At 37.5% G+C, this 23,880-nt stretch overlaps 1 protein-coding gene across 1 annotated transcript in view; it reads right to left on the bottom strand.

Moving 5' to 3' along the window:
• Window positions 1-2,938: 2,938 nt before the first annotated feature.
• Ttll7 (tubulin tyrosine ligase like 7) overlaps window positions 2,939-23,880 on the bottom strand; it is a 105,676-nt gene continuing 84,734 nt past the window's right edge. The window contains 4 exon segments of the mRNA XM_051195044.1: window positions 2,939-3,707; window positions 16,432-16,574; window positions 16,576-16,606; window positions 22,594-22,754. Of these exon segments, the coding sequence (XP_051051001.1) occupies window positions 3,587-3,707; window positions 16,432-16,574; window positions 16,576-16,606; window positions 22,594-22,754 (456 nt within the window). The 3' untranslated portion in view covers window positions 2,939-3,586.

The raw sequence follows: 23,880 nt of genomic DNA, 5'->3' as shown, positions 1-23,880 counted from the left end.
TAAAAGGCAAGATTTCTCTTTTCCTTTACTTTGTTCATGCATATCTAAAGCTTTAATGGGAATTAGAAGAATGAAAATAGGAGAGAGGAAGCAATGTGAGGGATCAAGATTTCTTTATGAATATATTTTTATAGTTTTCATTTATTTACAAGCCAACATTAGCCAGAAAATAATTAAATATCTAATAATCAATGTGTAGACAACATGGCCCTTTATACTTGACCCTCTCAATTTAAAGAGAAGAGCAAATGCCTCCAAATCACCAACCCACAGTAACACAATTGTACAGCTACACTTTTTGTTGGTGGTGAATCCTCATAACCAAGTGCATGAGATTCTGAATGCAAATTAGCATTGCTAAATAGAAATGGAAGGGATTTCCTTTCTCTCTTGAGGTATTTACTATCTTTTAAAGAATATATATATATATATACATATATATATGTATGTATGTATATATATATTTAAGAATGAATCAGTGCTTTATAGGAGATTAAATAATGACATGTATTCAGCTATCTTTTTGGTATTTTGAATAGTGTATATTGAATATGTTTAAATTTGAAGATAATGTTTACATAGAATGACATTGACATGTTAAAGAAACCATTAAATTTATATTCAAACATGTGAAATCAGCATAATCCTATACTCAATCTATTTTCCAAGCTAAAGAGAAAATGGAATGGAATCATTTTCTGGAAGTCTAGGAGCCATATATTTTCTGTGTGTGCATAAATATTAGGAAAAAGAAAGGGTTTGGTTTGGTTGGGTTTGTTTTAACTCTAGAGATGAGGAATCATGGAAACTCTAGGTGATTTGATCTCATTTAGGCAAATCCTTAGAGACAGTAGAGTTGCTAAATACTGGGCATCATATAAAAATTTATGTGCACATATTAAAGATAAATTAAATCTAACAAAATAAAATTCATGCAAATTAAAATGAATTGAGACAGAGTAAGACAAAAGGGTGTCTTATTCAAGTGAAAACTAAATTGTGACTTTAAATGACATAAAATAAGCAAGTTACTATTTGGACAATTTGGAAAATATTCATATCTTACAGTTTGGGGGAAGCATTCCAAACTTAGGATGAACCAAATGACTAGGATGGCCTGTCTATAATTACACTCTACCCTTGTAAGTAAACCAAAATCCATTCTTTAAAAAAAAAAAAAAACTGATGAGATTAAGTAGTTTCTGAAGTTTTCTTTCTTTACTATGAAGGAGAGGTTTACATTATCTCTTATGCAGATATGTTTTAACCATACACATAAGAAATTGATAACAAAAACTAGGGAATATTTTATACCTCTAATACCTGTCTGTGGCCTCCCGAGACCTGCATGGCTCATTATCATGTCTTATAGCTGCTCATTAGGGGATGGTGCTATGACAACCACAATCCACAGCACACCAGGTAATGCATGTAAGTAATGAGCACATGGCTCTCTGCACAACTTCATCGTGTCCAGCTAGTTGAAATGGCAAAATATAGGCAATGAAATCCTAGTGTTTAAAATAAGGCCTTGCTTGAGTAGCTGGGGAAATGATATTTGTTCACCAAATACTTGGTGATTCTATGCATTTAAATTTACTCTTGGTTTTTAATGTGTGTTTCCAGAGTGAGAATTTCTAATGTTGGATTGTCCCAATTTCATTGGTTTTTAAATAAAGATTCCATTCTTGTATAAGGCAGAAGTTCCAAAGCATACACTCTATCTAATTAAATAATCATCTGTGATTTAAGATAAAGTGAATGACCAACAAACTGGGTTGGTATCACTTACCAATCACTTTAGAACATATCCCCATGACTTTTATGTTTTTTTATTTCTCCATGATTTTTAAATCATGAATCAAAAACAAAAATAAGTACAAATAAACCATAAAATTGATTGATCTGTTGATTATTCCCATAAAAATTCTATAATGTTTCAATATTTGCATGTCTTATTTTAAGAAATATATACCATACTGAAGAATTCACAGTATGGCCTCCTAAATCACACTCTCATTTTCTTCCTTTGTTCTCCTTTGAAAACACAAGACAGAATTCTGTGGAAAAAGTCGTTGATGGAATGTGTGTGGTAGGTAGCCATACAGAAGTAAAGGGGCTGCCAGCAATCTGTGTATGAAGTGAACATTACAGGAAAAAATATACTCTCCAAAGGTGGTTTGAAAAATGAAATGCATATGCACCTTACATCTCTGGGTTACCACTGACCCAACTCTGAGTGAATTTGAAACAGATGAGCTCTCCTCACTACTGCCGTTTTGGAGTCATTTCTTCATTTACTGGAAATAGACTTTGCGATATAAAATGGTGGTAAACAACCTTGAGTTCTCCAAGTACTTAGCATCTGTGAGTAAAACCCTCGGAGGGAAGTTTGAGCAAATATTACACTTGCTGAGTTAAAATACCCATGACTGTGCTGTCTGTAATTGTCTGGGAAATGGAAAGCACACACAGTGGTTTTCAAACTACAAGCATGGGAGTATGGTGCTATGAAATACATGCACGATGCCTTTGGACAGAAAGACAAAGCCATATTGAACATGGAAGAAAGAAAAGACTCCATCCAGGGCAGGCACATCAGCCAATGAATAGTGAGTGACATGTGATCAGTGTAGACTCCTCTTGAGGGTCTTTACAATATTTTCTGAGGTGAGAAACTACTATTATTAGACTTTGAAAGGTAAACTGGTCTCAACATTGAGATACTTAAACCCATCAATGATTTACTTTCTCCAAAGAAAAGTGGGACACAGAGTTACACAGCTAAGACTCTATCGTAACCATCGCCTTGTTTTTTTTTTTTTTTTTTTTTTTTTTTTTTTTTTAATGTGACTCCCCATGGAAATCCAAATTAAAGCAAGTTTACATTTTGTTCTGGACCCCACTGGATTGTCGCTCATTTTAGATCACACCATGATCTTATCTGATCTTTATTGAAAATATACACTAGATCAAGTAGTTAAATTTCTGCATGGGGAATAAAATGTTGGAAAGTCAGGCTAGGATATCTTCTAGTACTTTACAATGTGCTATAATAACGACAATGCCGTTTTATCCTAATCCTACCATCAAGCCAACCCCAGGGCTCTAAGTCTCTTGTGTTTCACTGTTAAATATCTACAATGAGTGAGAGAATTAATGAGATACTATTAGTGCTTTCTGAAGTCAAAGCTGTGTTATCTAGAAAATAATTTAACACTGTGATGGGATCTTCAAGATCAATTCTGCTTTATACACTCTGCAGCAAAAATAATATTTCTAGTAGGAAGTAATTAAGTATAAACCTAGCAAATTCTACACATTTGCATATTTGTGTAAACAACTTTAACATGGTTTATTACATTTCCAGAAAGGTTAAATCTTATATTCAGTTTTCTGCTAACTTTTCTTACACATAATAAATATATATATTTATGTTACTTGAGTGCATGTGTGTATGTATTCTACACACTTATATGACATATATACAATAAAACAGCACATAAGGGTCACTTCCTTAAGGTTCAACTGGAGAAAATGGGTTAATTGCTATTATCCATAGCCCATGGTAATCTTCCATTCAGTCTCACAAATGGCCATATCGGGATGTAAACAAAACATTGGAGCGAGTCATTCCAGGTGAATTATACTTCATGTTGTACAGCGGTGATCTCATGAGGAATTGGGCACTTCCTGGTAGCAAATACCTAAAAAAGGTATTTACAAAATTAGATTGCTGCAAAAACTGTAAAGTCAATGCCATTCATGAAAGGATTATATGACTAATTATTTACCAATCTTAACGGAAACTGTGACTATCACAACAATAAATTCATTAAAAAAATTTATCTTAAGGTTAAAACTTCAGGAAGTTGGACACATACATTCGCAACATATGAAATTAATATCCTATGACATTCTATCATCATTCCATTCAGACATCACATGGCTGTTTGTTGTTTCACATGTTGGTAACATGTAGAGCCAGGCAAATATCTCTTTAACATTCGAAACAAGAATTAGACACTTTAGCACCTCAAATCTTTAGCCTTTTACTGATGGAGAATTTGGCAACCCACATTAATAATAGCATTTATTTTAAGGATTAAAACTATGGATCCTAATTTTATAATGTCTCATTGGTTCACTCTAACTAGTTAATCTAAACCATTTTTAATTGGAAAATGTATTCTTAGACCAGTGTTTATGGTTACAGATTGATATAGCCATGAAGACAAATATATTTCCAAATATATGATTTTCCATAGATTTTAGAAAGACAAGAGAGTATATGTACATGATTGTGTGTGTTTCCCACAACATGTGTATTTATTCGTCAAAATGCTGGCATTCTATAAACAAAACATTAGTTTTTACATAATAAATATGTGAATTAATAAAAGAAGACAACAAGTAAATTTATGTGCTAATTCAGACCAATTTGCCAAGAAACTGGGACTTCTGTTTGTTTGCTTGCTTGTTTGTTTGTTTGTTTTCAATGTCAAGCTTTGAAAATGGGTAATTACATATGAGTTGGGTACCCATATCTTCTCAATAGATTGGCCGGTCTAATCTTTAGGTCTAGAGTTGAAAGGCCAAGGAAATCCATAAATATAAATGGAAATTAACCATAGTATATAAATAAGCCTTTGTCGCAGTAACGAGTCGAGCAATGTATTGTAAAGTTAGGACAAAGACATCTATGATGGATTCCCAATGGCAGAAGTGACAATAGAAGTAATCAGCTGTGGTCTTAGAGAAGTAAGTGACAAGAGAGTGTCAGCTGATTCATGTCCTTCCTTGGACACTGGAACCCTCTAGTCAGCATCATAAGTGAACATATAAGAAGCAAAGATAGGGGTAAGACCTGCTAGCTGTCTGTTCTATGTGCAACAATGCTGAGAATTAGGATACTTCTATATGAATGGGAAATTAAATTTACAGTTGTTTCTTGTGAATCTTAGAGAAAGAAAAAGAATTCATTATAATCAACCTGCAAACAGCATTCAAATTAAAATAGAATTTTCCATAATATCCATAAACATTATTTTATCATGAATAATAACACCTACTAAATCTGTTACCTAATATCACAAACTATAAATAATTGCACCAATCATTAAGTTAATAGAGCAGTAAAATAATACACAACAAACTAAATTAAATCAAAACTCCAGAATGGTTGATGAATAATGAAACAACTGATTTCTCACATCACAGATTATATAAATTATTTTCTTAATATCACTAGGGTAATTTATATGGATTAATTATGATTTCAAGTGCCGGTGAAGTCTTAATGATTGATCTGATACCTTTGCCATGGGAAAGCGTCCCTTCTTATGTAAGGCAAGAAGCAAATATACTAAGGTGCTTGATCAAAACCCACTAGTCCACGGGAAGTAGGGGATATTCTAGGTTCTGTGGAAAGTGCATCAGGAATGACACAGTGAACAGCAACTTCTGTGAAGCTTTACACATGTATATGTGTGTGGTGTTCATGCATGCACACTACACCCGGGCATGAGTGTAGAGGCCCTGAGTTGATGTCAGTTGTTTCTCTCCACCCCTCTTCCCTTCATTTACTGAGACAGCCTCTTTCACTGGACCTGTAGCTCACCAAGTTCAGATAGCTAGCTTGTCCTGAACTCCCCCTACCTCCTGGGTTCTGGGATTATACATGGCCATTACGCCTGCTGAGTTTTTGCTGTTATGTGGGTTCTGGGGAATCTGAATTCAGATTTTCATGCTTATGGGGCAAACATTTTATCCACTGAGCTACCTTTATAATCCTTCAATTTAATTTCCAATAAATCAGTACTATTGACACTTTAATAGCACGCACAAAAACATATTTCTATTGTCTCTCAGTAGCTCTGGAACTTGTGGCCCTCCTGTCCTCAGCCTTGGGAGTGTTGGAATACCATTTCCAGCCTCACAAAAATAAGTTTTTGCACATGGAAAAAATAAATAAAACCACAAAGTACATGATGCTGCGTAATTTATTTATATTCCACAATAATTTAAATAGGGTTTTATAGGCCAACACAGCGATAATTTTAATAACTGTTAACATATTATTCTAATAATTATCTAAGTAAATAGCATTGTTAGCAACAATTTACAGATGAATAAACTATATGAAGCACACAGAGCCAAATGTCTTCCCTGGTCATACAATGAAGGGACTTGACAGGTCTAGAGCCTGGGCCCATCTACAGCATTGCTGCTCTTCAAGGACTACACTCTTCAGTCGTGACAAGTCCAGACAATTGTCATGGTACACTTCAGGAACATGAAGAATAAAATAACCCAGTACATACAATGGGTATACATGCCACAAACCCAACTTTCTAATAGTGGAAGTTTAATAAGAAACTGTTCTTTTGGACTTGAAAAAAGGAGAAGTGTGATATGAACTTGAAAAAGTATATGAAATTATACTGGAAAAATGCCCTGCTTACCTAAAGCAAACACTGTGGATCTTGCAAGGCATTACGGAGAAATGCAATAGTTATTTGCCTTGAAGTCTCTACTAATATCTCCTGGGAGACTCCAGTAGCTGAACAGCAAAGATTACTTTTAAATTGTTCTTTGCATCAGAGTTAAGTAATACAATTTGATTTTTTTTAAGGCAGGAAGACTGTCTCAAGGAAGTAAATTTATAGACTATATCTGAAGACTTTGTATAAGTACCAAAATACGAAGACATTTACAGCTTTTATTCTGGCTTATTTTTGCTGTATCAAAATAACTCACAGCTAACTTGTACCCAAGAGCAATGTATCAGACTATCACCATTCATTTTACACCCATAGCCGCACTCATTTGTTAGGCAAGGTGTGTGCATCCCTAAATACCCACTATGTAGATGTAGAAGACACACTTTTTAAATTCTAGATTGGTATAGAATTTTATATGCTATCTTATTGCTAACTCTGATGATCTCCAGAGCATTAATCATTTAAAACTGATAGGGACTTTTCCTTGAACAATTAAGTGACACTCTCCTTCCAGCATCTTTCTGTAGTAGGACAAGGAACCCTGAACTCCCTCAGGTAAACCCAGATTCCTGGTTTGAGGACTGCAGGGTAAATACAATGCAATACACTATGTGCCCTGTGCTTTTGGAGGATTTTTCTTACTGTCTTGAATTTCATGACAGAAATAACTTTTATCATTCTTGGATATAAAATTCAGTGTGTTAAGTATATTGATCTTACACAACCACCTGCAAGTCTAGAGCACTGGCATGATCCCAAGAAGAAACTCTACACCTATTAATTTTCCTAGTTTCTCCTCCTCAGCTTGAGCTCGGGAACTCAGCAATAAGCGCACTTGCCTGGCACCTGTAAAGCCAAACATTTATGAAAGACCTTTTTTGGGAGATGCTCATCCCTTCCCTAGTCCTTTACCAGGTACCTAACCACCATGGTTATTTGTATGATAGAATGCTAATCAAAGACTTAAAACCACATATCCACATATAAAGAAAAAGAAAATATTGTCTTTGGGGATCTAGGTTGTCTCACTTCGGGTGATGGTTTTTTTTGTTTGTTTTATTTGTTTGTTTTGTTTTGTTATTTAACTCCACCCGTTTACCTGTGAATTTAATGATTTCATTTTTCTTAATAGCTGAATAGTATTTCACTGTGCAAATGTGCCATAGTTTCCTGATCCATTCATCAGTGGATGGACATCTAGGCTGTTTCCAAATTCTGGCCATTATGAATGAAGCAGCAATGACCATAGCTCAAGTATCTCTGTAGTAGGATGTTGAGTCCTTTGGGTATAGCTGAATCTTGACGTACATCTATTCCCAGATTCTCAAGGAACCATGACACTGGTTTCCATAGTGACTATGCAAGCTAGCACTCCCACCAGCAATGGAAACATGTTCCCATCACTCTCCAGTCTTGACAGATTGACCGTGGCCATTCTGACTGTGCTAAAATGAAATCTCAAAGTAGTTTTAATTTGCATTGCCTGCATTGCCAAGGATGCTGAACATTTCTTTAAGTGTTTCTTATCCATTTGTGTTTCTTTTCTTTTTTTTTTTTTTTTTTTTTTTTTTTTTTTTGAGAACTAGCTACTTAGCTCTGTACTCCATTTTAAAAACTAGGCTATTTGTTTTCTTGGTGTTCTGCCTTTTTAGTTCTTTGTAAGTTGAGAAACTAACCCTCTGATTTACAATTGGTAAAGATCTTTTCCCATTCCACAGCCTGCCACTTCGCCTAACTGACTGTGTCTTTTGCCATATAGAAGCTTTTCAGCTTCATAAGGAATTGTGCATTAACTGTCAGTCTTTGTGCCTATGATATCAGTGTCCTGTTCAGAAAGTCCTTTCCTGTGCCAATGAGTTCAAGTCTGATCTCTGACTTCTCCTCTACTAGGTTTAGGGTATCTTTATTATGCTGAGGCCCTTGATCCATTTGGAGGTGAGCTTTGTGCAGGGTGGGTGATAAGTAGGATTCTAGTTGCATTCTTCTATGAGCAGCCATCAGTTTGACCAGCACTGTTTGTTGAAGATGCTGTCTTTTCTCCATCATCAACCCTCTCCCCTCAAGGCTATGCAGAAGAGGAGGCAGAAAGACTGTGAAGAGCCTGAGGTGACTGCTGAATGACTCTGAGGAAACAGCGTCTTCAGACACAACAGGACTGGCACACAGACGAGTTCAGAGACTGGCAGCATGCATGAAGCCTGGGCAGCTCCAGGCCAGATGAGGTCCCAGTACTAAGAGGAGCAAGTACAAGGACTCCCACCTCTAACCAAGAAGCTATCCACACTGATGTGCACTGGCAATGGTAAAGTTAGTTTTCTCTAAGGGAGTCTCACTGGGTGTGTTAACCACATTTCAGGGAAGGCCTCATGCCCAGGAGTAGTTGGCCAACACAAAATAAACTCAGTGATATTGTTGTTGACTTTTTGTTTCATTTTACTTTGCTTTGGGCACTTTTTCGGGGATGGTTGCATTTTTGTGGGTTTTTTTTTTTTTTTTTATTCCTTGGCTTTTTGTTCCTGTGTTTTTGTTTGTTTCTTAAAAAGAGAGGAAGAAATATAAATTTGGTTGAGTAGGATGTTGGAAGGATCTGGGACAAATTAGGAGAGATGGAAAACACGATTAGCTATATTGTGTAAAAAAAAAAAAAAAGAAAAGAAAAACAAAAGTTCTTTTTTCAATTAGCAAAAAGGATTTTCCCCCTGTTTTCCCCTTTCCTACCCAGGAAACTTCAGTTTTACTTCCTAACTATGAAGTTGTCTGTTACACTTACAGATGGGATCGCAAATGCCCTTTTGTGTCTTCTTATGAACACCTTCAATCTTGTATCGTGAACTGGATTTCTTTGTTTCATGGCTAATATTCCATTGTGCGACCATACATTTTGCTTACACACTCACTTGATGGCAGAGAGTCAAGCCTGTCATACCTCTGAGCTTCTGTGAAACAGATGTTTCTGAGCTTCAGTTCCTTTGGGCAGAGTTGTCACTTTGGAGTCATATGTGCATTTATATTTAGCTTTCTGAGATGTTGTCGAACTCTATTCCACAGCAGCCACACCATTTCACACCCTCTGTGTTCCATCTCTGCCAGCATGCATATACAGTATGCCCCTATGTGGCAGCAGCCATCCATTATGAGGTACCCTGTCATTTCAACTTTGATTTGGAAAGCAAGGAGCCTGTTTGTCACATGCTACTGATGTGAGACCTCTTGGACCTGTTTCCCCTGTTCTCAAGAATTCCAACAATTTACATCCTGCCTGTCTCCAAGGGCCAATGAGAGTATACACAGATGCTCATAGCTGACATGTCATGAACATCAACACCAACAGTAAAACCATACTTTGTCCCAGATAAATACGTATTGTTGTAGCTTCAGGTCATTAATGGCGCTGTGTGCTTGAAACTTATAAAGGATAACACATACTCAGAAAAGAGTACTGAACATGACAGTCAGTTTAATTGACATTTTGAAGCTACTCCTTGTATAAAACCATCACATTAAGTGGGTAAACATCTGTAGACTCTCTGATCTTAGAACTACAGTCCCTCTCCCCCATGAACTTAAGCCCATATTGAACTTTATGGTATTTGCATCCTTATTTCCCATCCAAATCCATCTCCCTTGAACACTATTTTGCTTACTCTTTATTTTCATGAACACTCAAACAAAATGCCTATTTCATTTGTACCTGGATAAGTCTGCTCCATTTTATATTTGAGTCTCTGTCCCCATATCTACAAGTAAACCATTTCCCTTACCAGTACTGAATGCTACTCCTTTGTGTGATATTATAGAAAATGTGTTCTTCTATTGGCTATTTAGGTCATTTCTGATTTCTTAAAGAATTAAGAGTTAATTATGCCATGACCATTGAAGTAAGAGTCTTTGTGTTCTCACGAATACATTTCTGCTGGGGCATTATTGGCAGTGGCTATGAAAATGGTGGAGTCCACTATGAAATGCTAAACTGTCACCCATTTTTGCTATTTCCTGTCATGAAGACAATTCTCATTTCTTGGTGATCTTGGTGGGTCCTGGTGTCCAGCACTGAAGATTCTTTGTTCTACTATTTTGTAGAGTCTTGAATATTAAATTGCTCCTATATATTTTCAAATGTTTATTACCCCCCTTTCCAAGTTATCATCCCCAAGTTTCCACTAAGTGGTCTGTCTCCCCGCCACCTAGAAGTTGTAGGAGTTCACATAAAATTTGTATAACATTTTATTTTTCTTTGTATTTTGCTCTTTGTCCTGGGTTGTGTCTCATGTAAGTAATTCTAGCTGGCTTGAACATACTGTGGTAGCTAATGCTGGCTTCGAACTCCTGAGTCTCTGCTCCTACCCCTCTTCCTGCATGTTGGGATTACAGCCCTGTGCACCCATGACTTCTAACGGAACTTTCTCTTATGTTATATGAACTGCAGACATCTTCCTCTATGCTATAGATTTTAGATTTTTCATTTTTAATATGCTGTTCTGATATAAATATATATGCATACCTAATTTTAATATAGAAATATATTTGTCTTTTCAATTATGATTAACACTTTTGATGCTACTTTTTAAATTGTCATTTATACATCTCAAATTCATGAAGATATTCTCCTAAATTATCCTCTGGAATGTGCAGTTTTACCCATCATGACTGTCTACTTAGCTCATAATTTTCATGGATAAAGTTGGATTTCTTTTCTAGAGTACTTAGAAATCCAACTCTAGCACCATTGTATGGCTAATCTCCCTCCTCATTTGTTACAAGGAAGGTGGACCCCTTTTGTCACAAATCACATCTCTTGGCATGCCGAGCCGGCTTATGGCTTCCATAGTAGTAGTACCACTGACTCACCTGTTTGCCAACTTTACATAATTTTAACTTACCTTATCTTGGCTAAACTTTTTCCTACACATGGTATGCAAATTCTACGTTGTGTTTCTATTTTAAAACTGTCTTACCTATTTTTTTTCATTTGTTTTTCTATACTTTAAATGCTAGAACAAGCTAGGAACAAACATTACTGTCACTAAAAATAAGTAAATACAAAAATGTGTTGCACAATATAGTAACATTACATTGAATTTATGGGTGTATGCCATTATAATAATGATTCTAAATATTAAAGTATATGTTTCCACTTTTACATTTTCCTGGATGTGATTTCTTATATATCCTTACCAGATGTATTCCTAATTATTAAAATTTATTTCAAGGTACTAATGCTGGTGCTTGGATTCCCATGTTGTAGTTCTCTGTTGTTAATATAGAAAATAGTAATTTATTTTCTTTGATCGACATATTTCATCAAGATGGTTTAAGTTGCTTTGTTTATCTATAGGTGCATTTGAACACAGTTAAATTCACTAATAATAAGCATTTAGTTCTCCATTTCAAGCCTGACGCCTTTTCCTTATCTTTATCATTGGTATGCTTAGCCCCTTCAGGTACAAGGCTGAGCAAGAGTAGGGACAGCAGGCAATCTTGTCTGGAACTTAGACCTTTATTATGAGACTTCACTTCTGTAGTTATGTTGTTTTGGACTGCAGAAATTCTTTCTGGTGGTATGAGTGAGCATCCTTTGGGTATATGCCCAAGAGTGTTAATGCTGGGTGCTGAGGTGGATTGATTCCCAATTTTCTGAGAAACCACCATACTGATTTCCAAAAGTGGCTGTATGAGTCTGTACTCCCACCAGCAGTGGAGGAGTGTTCCCCTTTCTCCACATCCTCACCAACATAGGCTGTCATCAGTGTTTTTGGTCTTATCCATTCTGACAGGTATAAGTGTAAGGTATCTTAGAGTCATTTCGATTTGCATATCCCTGATGACTAAGGATGTTGAAAATTCCTTAAATGTCTTTCAGTCATTTGAGGTTCTTCTGTTGAGAATTCTCTGTTTACATCTGTGCCCCCATTTAAAAAAAAAAAAAAACTGGATTATTTGGTATTTTGATGTCTAGTTTATTGATTTCTTTATAGATTTTGGAGATCAGCCCTCCATCTGATGTGGGGTGGTGAAGATATTTTCCCATTCTGTAGGCTGTCTTTTTTCACCCTTATTTACGGTGTCCTTCACCTTACAAAAACTTTTCAATTTCAGGAGGCCCATTTATTTCTCTTCTATTTCTGTCTGGCTGAACAGTTTTCTAATTACAAGTGATGGGAGATGTCACTCTGTAAATACATTTCTCATACTGGTTAATGAATAAAGCACTGTTGGCCAATAGGAAAGGAAGATAGGAGGGACTAGGAGACAAGGAGGAAAGAGGAAGTAGTAAGGAGGAGTCAAAATGGAGAGTCTGGAGAAAGCAGAATGTCAGCTGGCATGTATATAAAAGAAATACATAGATCAGCAGAAATGGGTTAATACTTAAAACAGAGCTAGCCGATAAGAAACTAGTACCTGGGCAACAGAATTATATCTAATACAGAGTCTCTGTGTGTTATTTGGGGCTGATGCAGCGGCGGGACAAGACCAGCGGCGGCAGGCGGAAAAACCTTACTCCTCACACACAAGTATAACTGAATTTGGCAAAGTGAATTATCCTGAGACATGAAACAATACCAGGGATCAAACCCAGGGCCTGACACACCCACCACACACCCACCTATCTGTGAGCCATACCCCAGCCCGCTCTCTGGACCTTTTGACATGGTCTGCTATTCCACTAGGTAGCAAAAACTTGAATCATTTCTTCTTTATATTGTGGAACCTATCACCAATGCCAGAAGCAGAAGCTGGATGAGGGATTACCTTAGCTAAAATTGTTTCGGTTTGCTAATATATAGCTTCATATTTTACATTTATGTTGAGCATTTGTTTTTCTTTGCTAAAAATGCTATGTTTGGTTTTTGGTTTCAAAGGCAGATAAGTAGTCTTTTTTAAAAAAAATATTTATTTTATGTATGAATGACCCATCTTCATGCACACCAGAAGAGCAGATCAGATCCCATTACAGATGGTCATGAGCCACCATGTGGTTGCTGGGAACTGAACTCAGGACCTCTGGAAGAGGAGCCAGTGAGTGCTCTTAACCACTGAACCATTTCTCCATCCCTCATAGTCTTATAACAAATAACTTAAGTTATCTCTTTTTCCAATCTCAAGATAGGTTGGTAATGAATCCATAAAAGCCCAAACATCTAAAGGCAATGGGAGAATCCACACTTTGCAACTAATCTTAGTGCAGTGGAGCATCAGGCTGGTCGCACACTTTCATATCCTGAAGCATGTATAGAGATGTTTACATTTGTTAAATGAATACCTCAGTTTCTATACCCACTCTAATGGCTTAGTTATCATGAGACATATATGTGCTGTCTTTTTTTATTGATGTGTTATTTCTGCAAGATCAGAAACCAGTGCCTATAATAAAATATGTAAACTTCTTGGGACACATTATGCATGGGTTTATAAAACTGGGTGATGCAAACTGACTCTCTTTTGGTTTTTAAATAAAATATCCAAAGACACATCTCATAAAAGCATCCAAGCATAACCCATGAATGCATATGCTATATTCTTATTCATGTATACTAGTATTTGCAATTACACACACACACACACACACACACACACACACACGTAGTGAGATATGTACTTTGTCTCCTTCTGTGGCACTGACCACGCCCATTGGGGTGGAGCCATGGGTGGAAGTGACCTGTGGAAGGAGGTATGAGGAAGAGCCTGGGAACACTCTCTTGCTGGCAGGACTCGGACAGAAGAGCATCCAGTGGAACTTTCTGGTGTTCATCTGTCTAGGTTGTAAGTTATTTCTCCCTGAATAAAAATCTATTTGGCCTATTTGTTTATCCTGATCCTTATTTAACTGCAATATACACACATGAATATTTTATCAGATGTACTTCATAAATAAAAGCAATCAATCCATTAAAAATGATAAACTCTATAAAGTAAAATGTTATAGGTTCATTTCCATATAAGAAAACTGATGTTCTTAAATTGGTGTGACATTCACCTGAGTTTTAATATGTTTATATTGCACAAAAATGTTTCTTTCCCTCCACTTCTTGGGTTTCCCTGAAGAGCTAACTTTCACTAGTGTAAATGTCCTGGCCCCGGCAGAACCGCACTAACTGGTTAATGGAATTAAAGGGAGGATACAAGCTTGCCTGGCTCAAGCCTTCTGTAGGGAAGGTGCATGTTCACTTGAGGCCAGCCCTCTTGGAAGAAACTAAGCTATTTTGGGTAGTGGTAGTAGAAACTTTGTGTTGCCCCAACTCTGCTTTGAAGAGGGTGAGTTTGATCTTGTAATTCAGTATTAGAAAACTAACTGGGGTCATCTACATCATTTCCCCAGTATAGATTTTAAAATCGTAAGGTTCTGAACTTGTGCAGGAATGACGGTGCATTTACTGACACATAACCATGCTTAGACCCCAGGCTCATCTGAGCATGTCCCAGAAGTCCACATCTGAAATTTCAGGAACAGGAATGTCTCTCCTGTCCACAAAGATTAGGAGGAAATAAAAGACCTGAAGCAGCTGTGGGGTGTGACATCTTCCTCCAGACTAAGCAGGAAACCATCCTCTTTGCCTTGCCCACAAAAGCTACCTGATCCATTAATTGAAACTGAGTTGTAAGAGCCACAATTTCAGGAATGTCACAAAGGAACCCTGATAAATTCCCTCCTATGTGGGGATTCTAAGCTTTCTTCATTGGGCACAGTGTGTTTCTCGGTAAAGAAAGACTCTTCATTCTGGGCTGTCATGTCAAAACCATGGCTAGCATTCTTCCAAATCAAATGAAACCATTAACGCGGGTTGCATTCCCCATTTAAACTCTGCAGTGTAACTTCAATCTCCACATATTTAAAATAAAGTTAACTATGTCTCTGGAATTGTTATGATTAATCGGTTACTATTTGCAAAAGAGTTAAAAACACATTAACACATTAGCTATCCTAAGAGTGCACAAAAGAAAAAAAAAAATCTATGACAAGTATATGTGTTGGTCCATTCACAGAAAGGTACTGGGATCCACTCCTCCACTCTGTGGATGGGAGTCACTGTGGTAGAAAGTGGGCTCTAGCGCCCTCTCCCTGCCATGATTTTGCTGCCTCTATTTCTAGTATTTCTAGTGCTTCCTTTCTCTCTTATTTTTTTAACCTTCTTTCTGACTCTCTTGTACTATGACTTCATTTTCAGACTCACTCTCTTCTGCTTTTTAAGTAAGACTACAACTTTCGTGTAATAAAACTAAAGTGGCAAAGGCTAGGAATGTAGCTCAGTGCATAGATAACTCGCCTATCCTGTGCAGAACCCTGGGTTCAGTTTGCCATCACTAATCCATCTTCAGTGCTAATAGGAACTGTAATTGTATTGGAACATTCTAAAACGGGCTACTTTTTATTCTGAACTTTTGCAGCTTAACAGTTGCTTCTCGTTGCTGTGTTTCCTTGTGTTAGAAAACTACATGTTTTAACTGGACATGCATGAAACTCGATTGTGAGGTAGAACTTGACAAAAAAAAAAAATTCATCTCCTGCTTATTGGTGTGTCAATGTCTGGGTAGAGTCGTGCAGAGTAATAAAATCAAACCAAATGTACCTACCTTCTCAACCACATTGTTACCGGCGATGAATGCTGAAATGCCTAACAATAGTTAATTTTATCCCAACGTTTTGGGGTGCTCTTACTCAGGATTTGAAAACAAGAATATATAAATCAAATGTGCTTATTTCCAACCATATTACATCTGTCACCTCAGGTTTGTGGTTACTGCTATGTTTTTTTTTTTTAAAGACAAAGACTATACAAATAAAAGCTGTTCTGTAGATGAGAGAGTGGGTTTATTTTCGTTTTTTTTTTTTTTTTTTTTGATCCCCCTATTTATGAGACTCCCAACTTCAGACTGTTGCGTGCCATGTCTCTACACAAAGCTCACAGGGAACTGCGATTGTAAGGCTTACCTGGAGTTACCCCAGTCAGGGCCAATGCCTGAGATGGGCCCCCTCGTTTCTGTTGTATACTTGTAAACCACAAGCAGGCACTGCTTGCAAAGCTCCACCAAGCGCTGGCAACACTGGAGCTGGAGAGGAGTCACCATGTCCGGGGCTCTTACTGAAGATGCTCTCCCAAGAGGACCTGTCGGCATGGAAACAGACATGACCTCCTGGTGTTCACTGTTAAGAATGGCAACCAGCTAGATCATCTGGCTAGCAACAAATTTGGGAACAAGGTAGAAATGGCCTCTTGTGTATGTAATGAATATGAAATTTTATAATAAATGCAAATTAGGAAGTTAATCATCATTTATTTATGAATAGAATTATTATAGGATTTGTCTTTAAGGCCATTAGTGCTACCAACCTGGATAGCTAAGAAAATGTTCATTCCTGCTTTAAAACAAAACTCAACAATACAAAACAAAAAACAAAGGATTCCACATTTAAGTATTTGGTTAATTTCTCAAATTTTAGGTATTCTATGAAATTAGGGTTTTTTTTTTTTTTAAAAATTCTATATTTAGCATAATACCAGACACAAAGAGATATAATGTCGTTGTGATTTAATTTATGGCTGCTCTGCTCTAGGAAACTCAGAATGGCCCCTTGATTATGAACACCCATTTCAAAATACTCTTTGTATTAATCATCCCCTATGCTACCTCTAATACAGGGATGTACTCTAACAGTGATGTCACCCCAGCAGGTACGTATTTCCCACAATAGGAGCTGATGTCCATCCTCTTTCAGGGAACTCACTCCAAACTGGGAACAGCTCACAAATCCCTGGAAAGCCTTAATGTTTGTGAGCATGTTTGTTTGTGTTACTGTTATCACCTCCTGAGTTATCATCCATGGCTTTCACCAGGAATTACCTCAGCATAGATGTAGAAGGGTTACTATTTTTAAACCTTGAGGAGAAAATGGCTTGAACTTGTGTAATGGTTCAAGTCTTGTTTTACAAAAGCCAATTTTTGTAATCCTTGGGGGGAAAGAACAGGTTTTCAGATTTAAAACAAGAAATACTAAGGAAAAAATCTTTTCCCTGAAAAAAAAAATCCCAAAAGGAAAATCCTTCTGTGCTGTTTTATATATTTTGAAATTAGATAAATTATTTACACACTTCAAAGTGGTGGAGTTGTTTTGTTTTCCCTGCAAAGATTGCTGTTTATTTCCTCAGGAAAAACATGGTCCAAGAAGATGGCATGTCATAAGCAAATGACAGATTTTATAATTCTTACAGGGTTAAAGCTTAAATGAGTTAATTGAAAGAAATGAATTTTCTTCTGGGTTTGGAATGCTAAGGTCTAAATATAATACGTTTTCCTTAGCAAAGGCATAAACATTTCTGATTCATAAACAATTAAATGCTAGTTCAATTAACTCAAAATTTAATACTAAACTAAAAAATAATATGTGTCATCAAGACTTATAGCTACAGATATAAATTTAACCTAATTGAAGCAAAAAACACTAGAGAACATAACTACCATTTATGTTTGTATTTAACATGCATATCTAAGAGACCTTAAATATCTGAGCTGAGAGATATAAAATTGTGTATTCCTATAAATACACAACTGCCCATCTAGCCTCTCTGTTGCAATTCTGATATGTGTATAGACATGTATCTCCCACATTACCCTCTACGCTGAACAATATTTTTAAATATCTATTTTGAAGCATCTGATTAGATCTGTACCTGGTATTTCACATGGAGGTTATTTTTCTTGACTGACCTTGAGATTCAGAGGAAGAGAGAAAGAAATGGGATGGAAGAAAGATAAAGGGATTCCTTTGTTTCAATTTGACATAACTTTTTTACATAATGACTGAAGTTTGTCTCTAAGGTCACTGATGCTACCAACTGTGCATGGCTAGCCAGTTTGCTGGCTCCTGCTTACAGAAAGAGAACAAATTTGGCTGCTCTACCATTCTCTTTTCAAGATAAATGTATGAACCCATGTCCTATAAACACTTCCTGTGTGGACATTCAATATCACTGACAAAACACTTTTTCTACGCTATTAAGTCATATTCAAGTATCAGTGTGCCAAAACCCCTCCTAAGAGAAGAGAAAATGAGTAAGACCTGAGTCCTGTACACAGGAAAGCTATGATCCTCAGCTAGTGCCTGCACAAATGCTCCTTTGCGCCCCTTATGCCAAAGAAACGGCACAATGGTGTTAGTTTTGAACAAAGGTAAAAGGAAATAGGAAGAGTTTTAAAAAGTATTTGTGCTTTCAAATCAAAGAACCCAGGGTCTCGTTGCCTGCTCTCTGAATCTAAATTTGAAGGGAATAGAAGCACTAACATCAATGAATTCTGAAAGAAAAATTAAACGATTAAATAGTTCTTTTGGGTTTTCCATAATCCTCAGAGAAATATTAAATGGGATGGCTTTAGATGACATTTTTAGTGACATAATGACAAGGGATAAAATCCTGAATATTTCTTACAACAAAGAGGGGTTAATGAAAACCCAAGGCTTAGAAAGTCCTCTTATTATTCAATAATCCAACCACTTCACCCTTTTCCTCATGAAAACTTTAATAAATCATTTATCTGAAGAAGGGAAATAATTCATTCCTTTGTACCCTTGGAGAAAACCTAACTGGTGGTTATAAATGTACAGAGAAAGGAGAAAGAACCACTTTGCTTTGTCTGTCTAAAACTCTAGACAGTCTGTCAAGTGAGCGGATTTGAGCACTGAAGACCTTCCTTGAACTCCCTACCAAAGCCCTCCCATTTGGCTGCGATGGAACAGGGTCTGTCATTTAACATTTACTTTAAAGCATGTGCCTTTTCAAACTGTGGCAGTTCCAAACTTGGAAACAAGCCACTCTGTGTAGCTCCCTGTTCCTGCTTGTGCTTGGTACTTACTCTGTGTCCCCCAAAGTTCTACTGTATCCTTTGAAGCTTTGCCCCCCACCCCTTGTAACTATGTATCCCTTTAGCTACTGGTCTGACAACTAGGATGCGTCAAGGGAAACATTACACAAATATAGTTTAAGTAACTCTTGGAAGGCTCATTGTATTTGTGAACAGGTAAGTCTCTGTCTTTTAAACTACCAAAGAACATACCTTAGACTGTTTCTAAAGGTTTGTTTCTGAACCAAGATTTTAAAAATAAATAAAAAAGCTTGCATATGACAAGCACCCACAGAAAACATTTGGGCCCAAAAGGTCTAAACCAGAATCTCTTGCTCTGGGTAAAGAGACAACTGGTGAATTCCCTTCCCACGTGGTGGTCCGCTCACGCATTTCCTCCTCCTACTCATCCTTCCTCCTCTTCCTCATTGCTTTATGTGGCCCACACCCATTCTTCAAGCAAGTCTCAACTGAAACGCTACTGGCCATAACCATCTTTCCTGAGTTAGAGTCCACAGAAATCTAGAATTCTCTTGGCCCAGGAAAACACAGCACAGCAAGGTAATTTATTTAAGAAAATATCAAGAACTACACTGCCCATGAGACTGACCATAATCAGAATTTGGGCCATCAAAACTCTCCCAAAGGGGCAGAAGTGATGGATCAATGGTTAAGAATGTTTCAGGCTTTTCCAAGAGGACCTCACTTTGGATCCCAGACCTACACTCCACAGCTCACAACCATGAGTAACTCTAGCTTCAGGGGCATACCCTCAAAAAGACACATACACATAATTTTACAAATAAAATACATCTTAAAAAAACAACTCCCAGGTAACTACATTGAACCAAGGGAGTTTGGGGGCATGAGCACCCAAGAATAGAAGGACCAGGGTATTTCCTGTCTGATACAAAAGCTCTTGCTTGAATTTATTGAAACCAGCAAGGAAGGTTTGTGATATTTTTCAATGTCTCTGGAGGTAGGCAAGATGGCATACTTGATTTATCTTATTCTTGGGTAGTAACAGATAAAGTCAGGAATGGAGCCTCCTTTTGTTATTTATATTATTTGCCTAATATTTTGCCAGATAGCTGAGCAAGAAAACAACTTTTTTTAATTAATTAAAATCATTCTTTGAAATGAAACTAGATTTCTTTCACCTTGACTTCCTAGCTGTCAGACCAGCTGTTAAAGGAATGCATACACATACTGATGAGGCAAAGCTTCAAAAGATAAGGAAGAACTGTGGAGGATCCAAACTGAGGACCAGGTATGGCCCAGGTGGTATAGTGATGAGCATAGCCAAAGGCTAAACACAAATAGCACCATGTGGCTTTGTAGAGTTGTGAAAGCCTACAAAGCTCACCTACAAAGCCTGAGCTAAACATCTAAAAACCACCAGCATGAAAGAAATGAGTGAAGCCATATTGAACTCCAAAGTATTTCTCCTCCACCTGCTCAGCATAACTGGCTAAGGGGTTAGCTAGTGCTGGGGACTTGAAGCGAAGCATGCTTGGTAGATGCTGGCAAGTGGCAAACGTGTCTGGAGACAGCCAACAAGGCAGTACACTGAGGGCTGGACTCAGCCTTCCTGGGTTTAAACGGAGGTTCACTCAATTTACATATTCTGTGCAGCTTTAGTTTCTTCGACTGTCAAGTGACAATAACAGCATAATAGTTTACTGTAGTTATTATATGGTGAATATGCAAACAGCTGCCCTATGCTTAGGAAGCCATCGATAAGCATGACTTACTACTGTCAGTATTTGTAGAGAAAGACACCACCACCGGAAAAATTTGCACAGAATATTATGTTAGTGGCAGGTGAAGAGGAAACTCAACCAAGCCAGAGTATGTTACCAAGAAGAGTGAGGAAATAAAGCCTGTGGTCAGTGAAGCCACCAGATATATATCTTTAGATGTTGACACTAGCAAATACCTACCTAGCACTAACATAAGTAACAGACTGTCTCACAGCCTTCCACGGCTGGCAGGTGCTGAAATTCATATGTAGAACCAAGCTAAAGGATCAACAAACAAACCAAATCAAAGAGTTCAGATGGAAACATTCCAGAGAGCCATCAATTGTGGGGAGGGGGTCAGCTATAGAATACAGATCAAATATTTTGCCTAAATCTCTATAGGAGTGTCTTATAGCCAAGGTTATTGTCAGATGGCATTGCAACTGAGCGTGCTCTTCTGCTAGTGAATGGCAGATGAGGGAAAGCATACGGTGCTTGGAAAGGGTCTGCAAAAGGTACGAACGGCGTCTCAGGGCAGAACAGGATGTTACGATTTTACAAGAGAGACATGTGTACTCTGGGCCTCTGCATAGGGCTCAAGTCATGCACAGTGGGAAGATTTTTAAGATATTTGAAAAGAACTGTGTTTTTATGGAGCACACACCAAACAGGAGAGTAATAACAGAAAAGACTGGAAGTTAGAATGGGTGTTATGGGCAGCCTATGTCACTAGACAAGTTTAGACTCGATGACAGATGAAGGAAATCAGAAATCACTGCAGTTGAAGCAATGATCTTCATAATAAAATAAGTAAATGAAACACTGGGGCCAAGGCTGCCAAGAAATCCCTTTTGTTGCACATGCATGCATGAGTGTTTGTGTGTGTATGTGCACGCGCAAGCACGATTGAGCACACATGTGCACACGTGTGTGTATGTATATGTCAGATGGCCAAGAAGTCCCTTCTTTTGCACATGCATGTATAAGTGTGTGTGTGTGTGTGTGTGTGTGTGTGCGCGCACATGCAGTGAAAGTATATGTCAAACTGCCTAAAAATCTCTTTTATTGTACGTGCATGTACAAGCGTGTATGTGTTTGTACAGTGTACACACATATGTGTATAGTATTGTGTAGGTATATGCATATGTCTGTATATATGTGTGTATGGATGCTATCGTATGTATATTCTGTGTACATGAACAAGTCATGCCAGTGTTTCTGCATGTGTATGTAGGAGGCAGAGTTTAATGTGGGATCTCTCCCTTTCTTGATTACTCTCCACCTTACTTTTGGAAAGAAGGTCTCTCATTGAACCCAAGGCTCATTATTGACTTACACAAATCAATTTAAGTGATATAAATTATATTTGAGTACTATAATTATAAAGAGTAAAAAAATCATATTTTAAAAGACTATTACTAAAGGTGTTCAACCATGTCCTTTGCCTGCCTGTGTAACTAATAGCAAAACATTTAAAATTGCAGTAACAAAAAAATAAAATCACTTCAACTTACCCTGAATCACAAAAACAGCTCCAAAGTCCTTGGCCATGACTCCAGAGTAAGCGATTAAACACCCGGTTGAAAATCCGATATAAAATCAGTTCGTCAGCATCAGGGACCCTCCAGATTCTTGGAAGGACTGTACGGATACTTGATTTTACTATGTCCAAAACCTAGTGGAAAAGCAAGTACTTAAAATCTACATATGCATACATAAGTCTTCTGTTCAAAACCTCTCTTATTAGAGAAAGGTGTGTGTCATCTACTATAGCTCAAGCTGACCAAGAATTTATGATGGCATTGAAGCTGGCTTTGAGTTCCTGTGTCTCCTGCTTCAACCTCCCAATGCATACAGTATGAGCACATACCACCATGCTGGCTTAAATGTAAGAGATGAATATTTGTGTGTGGAGAGAGGAGGGGGAAGAAGAAGAGAACAGAGAGGGAAACAGTAAGAGACAGGAAGAAGAGCCAAACAGAAACACAGACCAGTGCACTTGTGAATGCTTGCTGGTCAAGTGGGTAGGGACAGAGTACCAAACCAAGGGGAGATCGGAAAACAAATGACTTATGGGGACCACACCAAGTTGGACCCTTAGTCCACTCAAACCACAAATTCCAACTCTAGAAGGACTGAAATGTCAAGTGTTAAAAGAAAAGAAACTACTCAAATATCAATGGGTAAATACCTTTTAGATCCTGTGTGAGAAAAAAAATTAAAATTAAGTTGCACAATGTCATGGTCATATGAATATACAGAAATCGAATCCATGTCATAAAGGAAAAGCCAGACACCATGGCACATTTGTGACCTCAGGAGTGGTGGGACAGGGGCAGGTAGATCGCTGAAGCTCACTGGCCACCCACTGTATTCTGTAAGAGGCTCTCTGTCTGGCTCAGCAGAGAAAGCAATGAAGGCCTGCTGACTTAGGCCCACTCCCTAGAACTCCTGTGAAAGCAGAAGCAAAGGACCAGCTCCACAAGGCTTTCCCTGGTCCCCATGTGTGCGCCACAGCTATGCATCTCCCAAACACACCTTTAATCCCAGCACTCAGGAGGCAGAGGCAGATGGATCTCTCTGAGTTCGAGGCCAGCCTGGGCTACAAAGCTACACAGAGAAACCCTGTCTTGAAAAACACAAACCAAAACAAAATAAACAAAAAGAGACATCAAGAAACATAATTGTTCTAGTTTAAGTTTACTGGTGATTAGTTTTTTTTTTTTCCTTAACAGTTTATCATCTTAAGGATATTGCCTATAAAAATTAAAGCAGAAGCTAAAAGGGCAGGGGGAGCAGGC

The sequence above is a fragment of the Phodopus roborovskii genome, unplaced genomic scaffold, assembly GCF_943737965.1.
Source record: "Phodopus roborovskii unplaced genomic scaffold, PHOROB, whole genome shotgun sequence".
Taxonomy (NCBI): Eukaryota; Metazoa; Chordata; class Mammalia; order Rodentia; family Cricetidae; genus Phodopus; species Phodopus roborovskii.
This window is presented reverse-complemented; position numbering and strand designations above follow the sequence as displayed.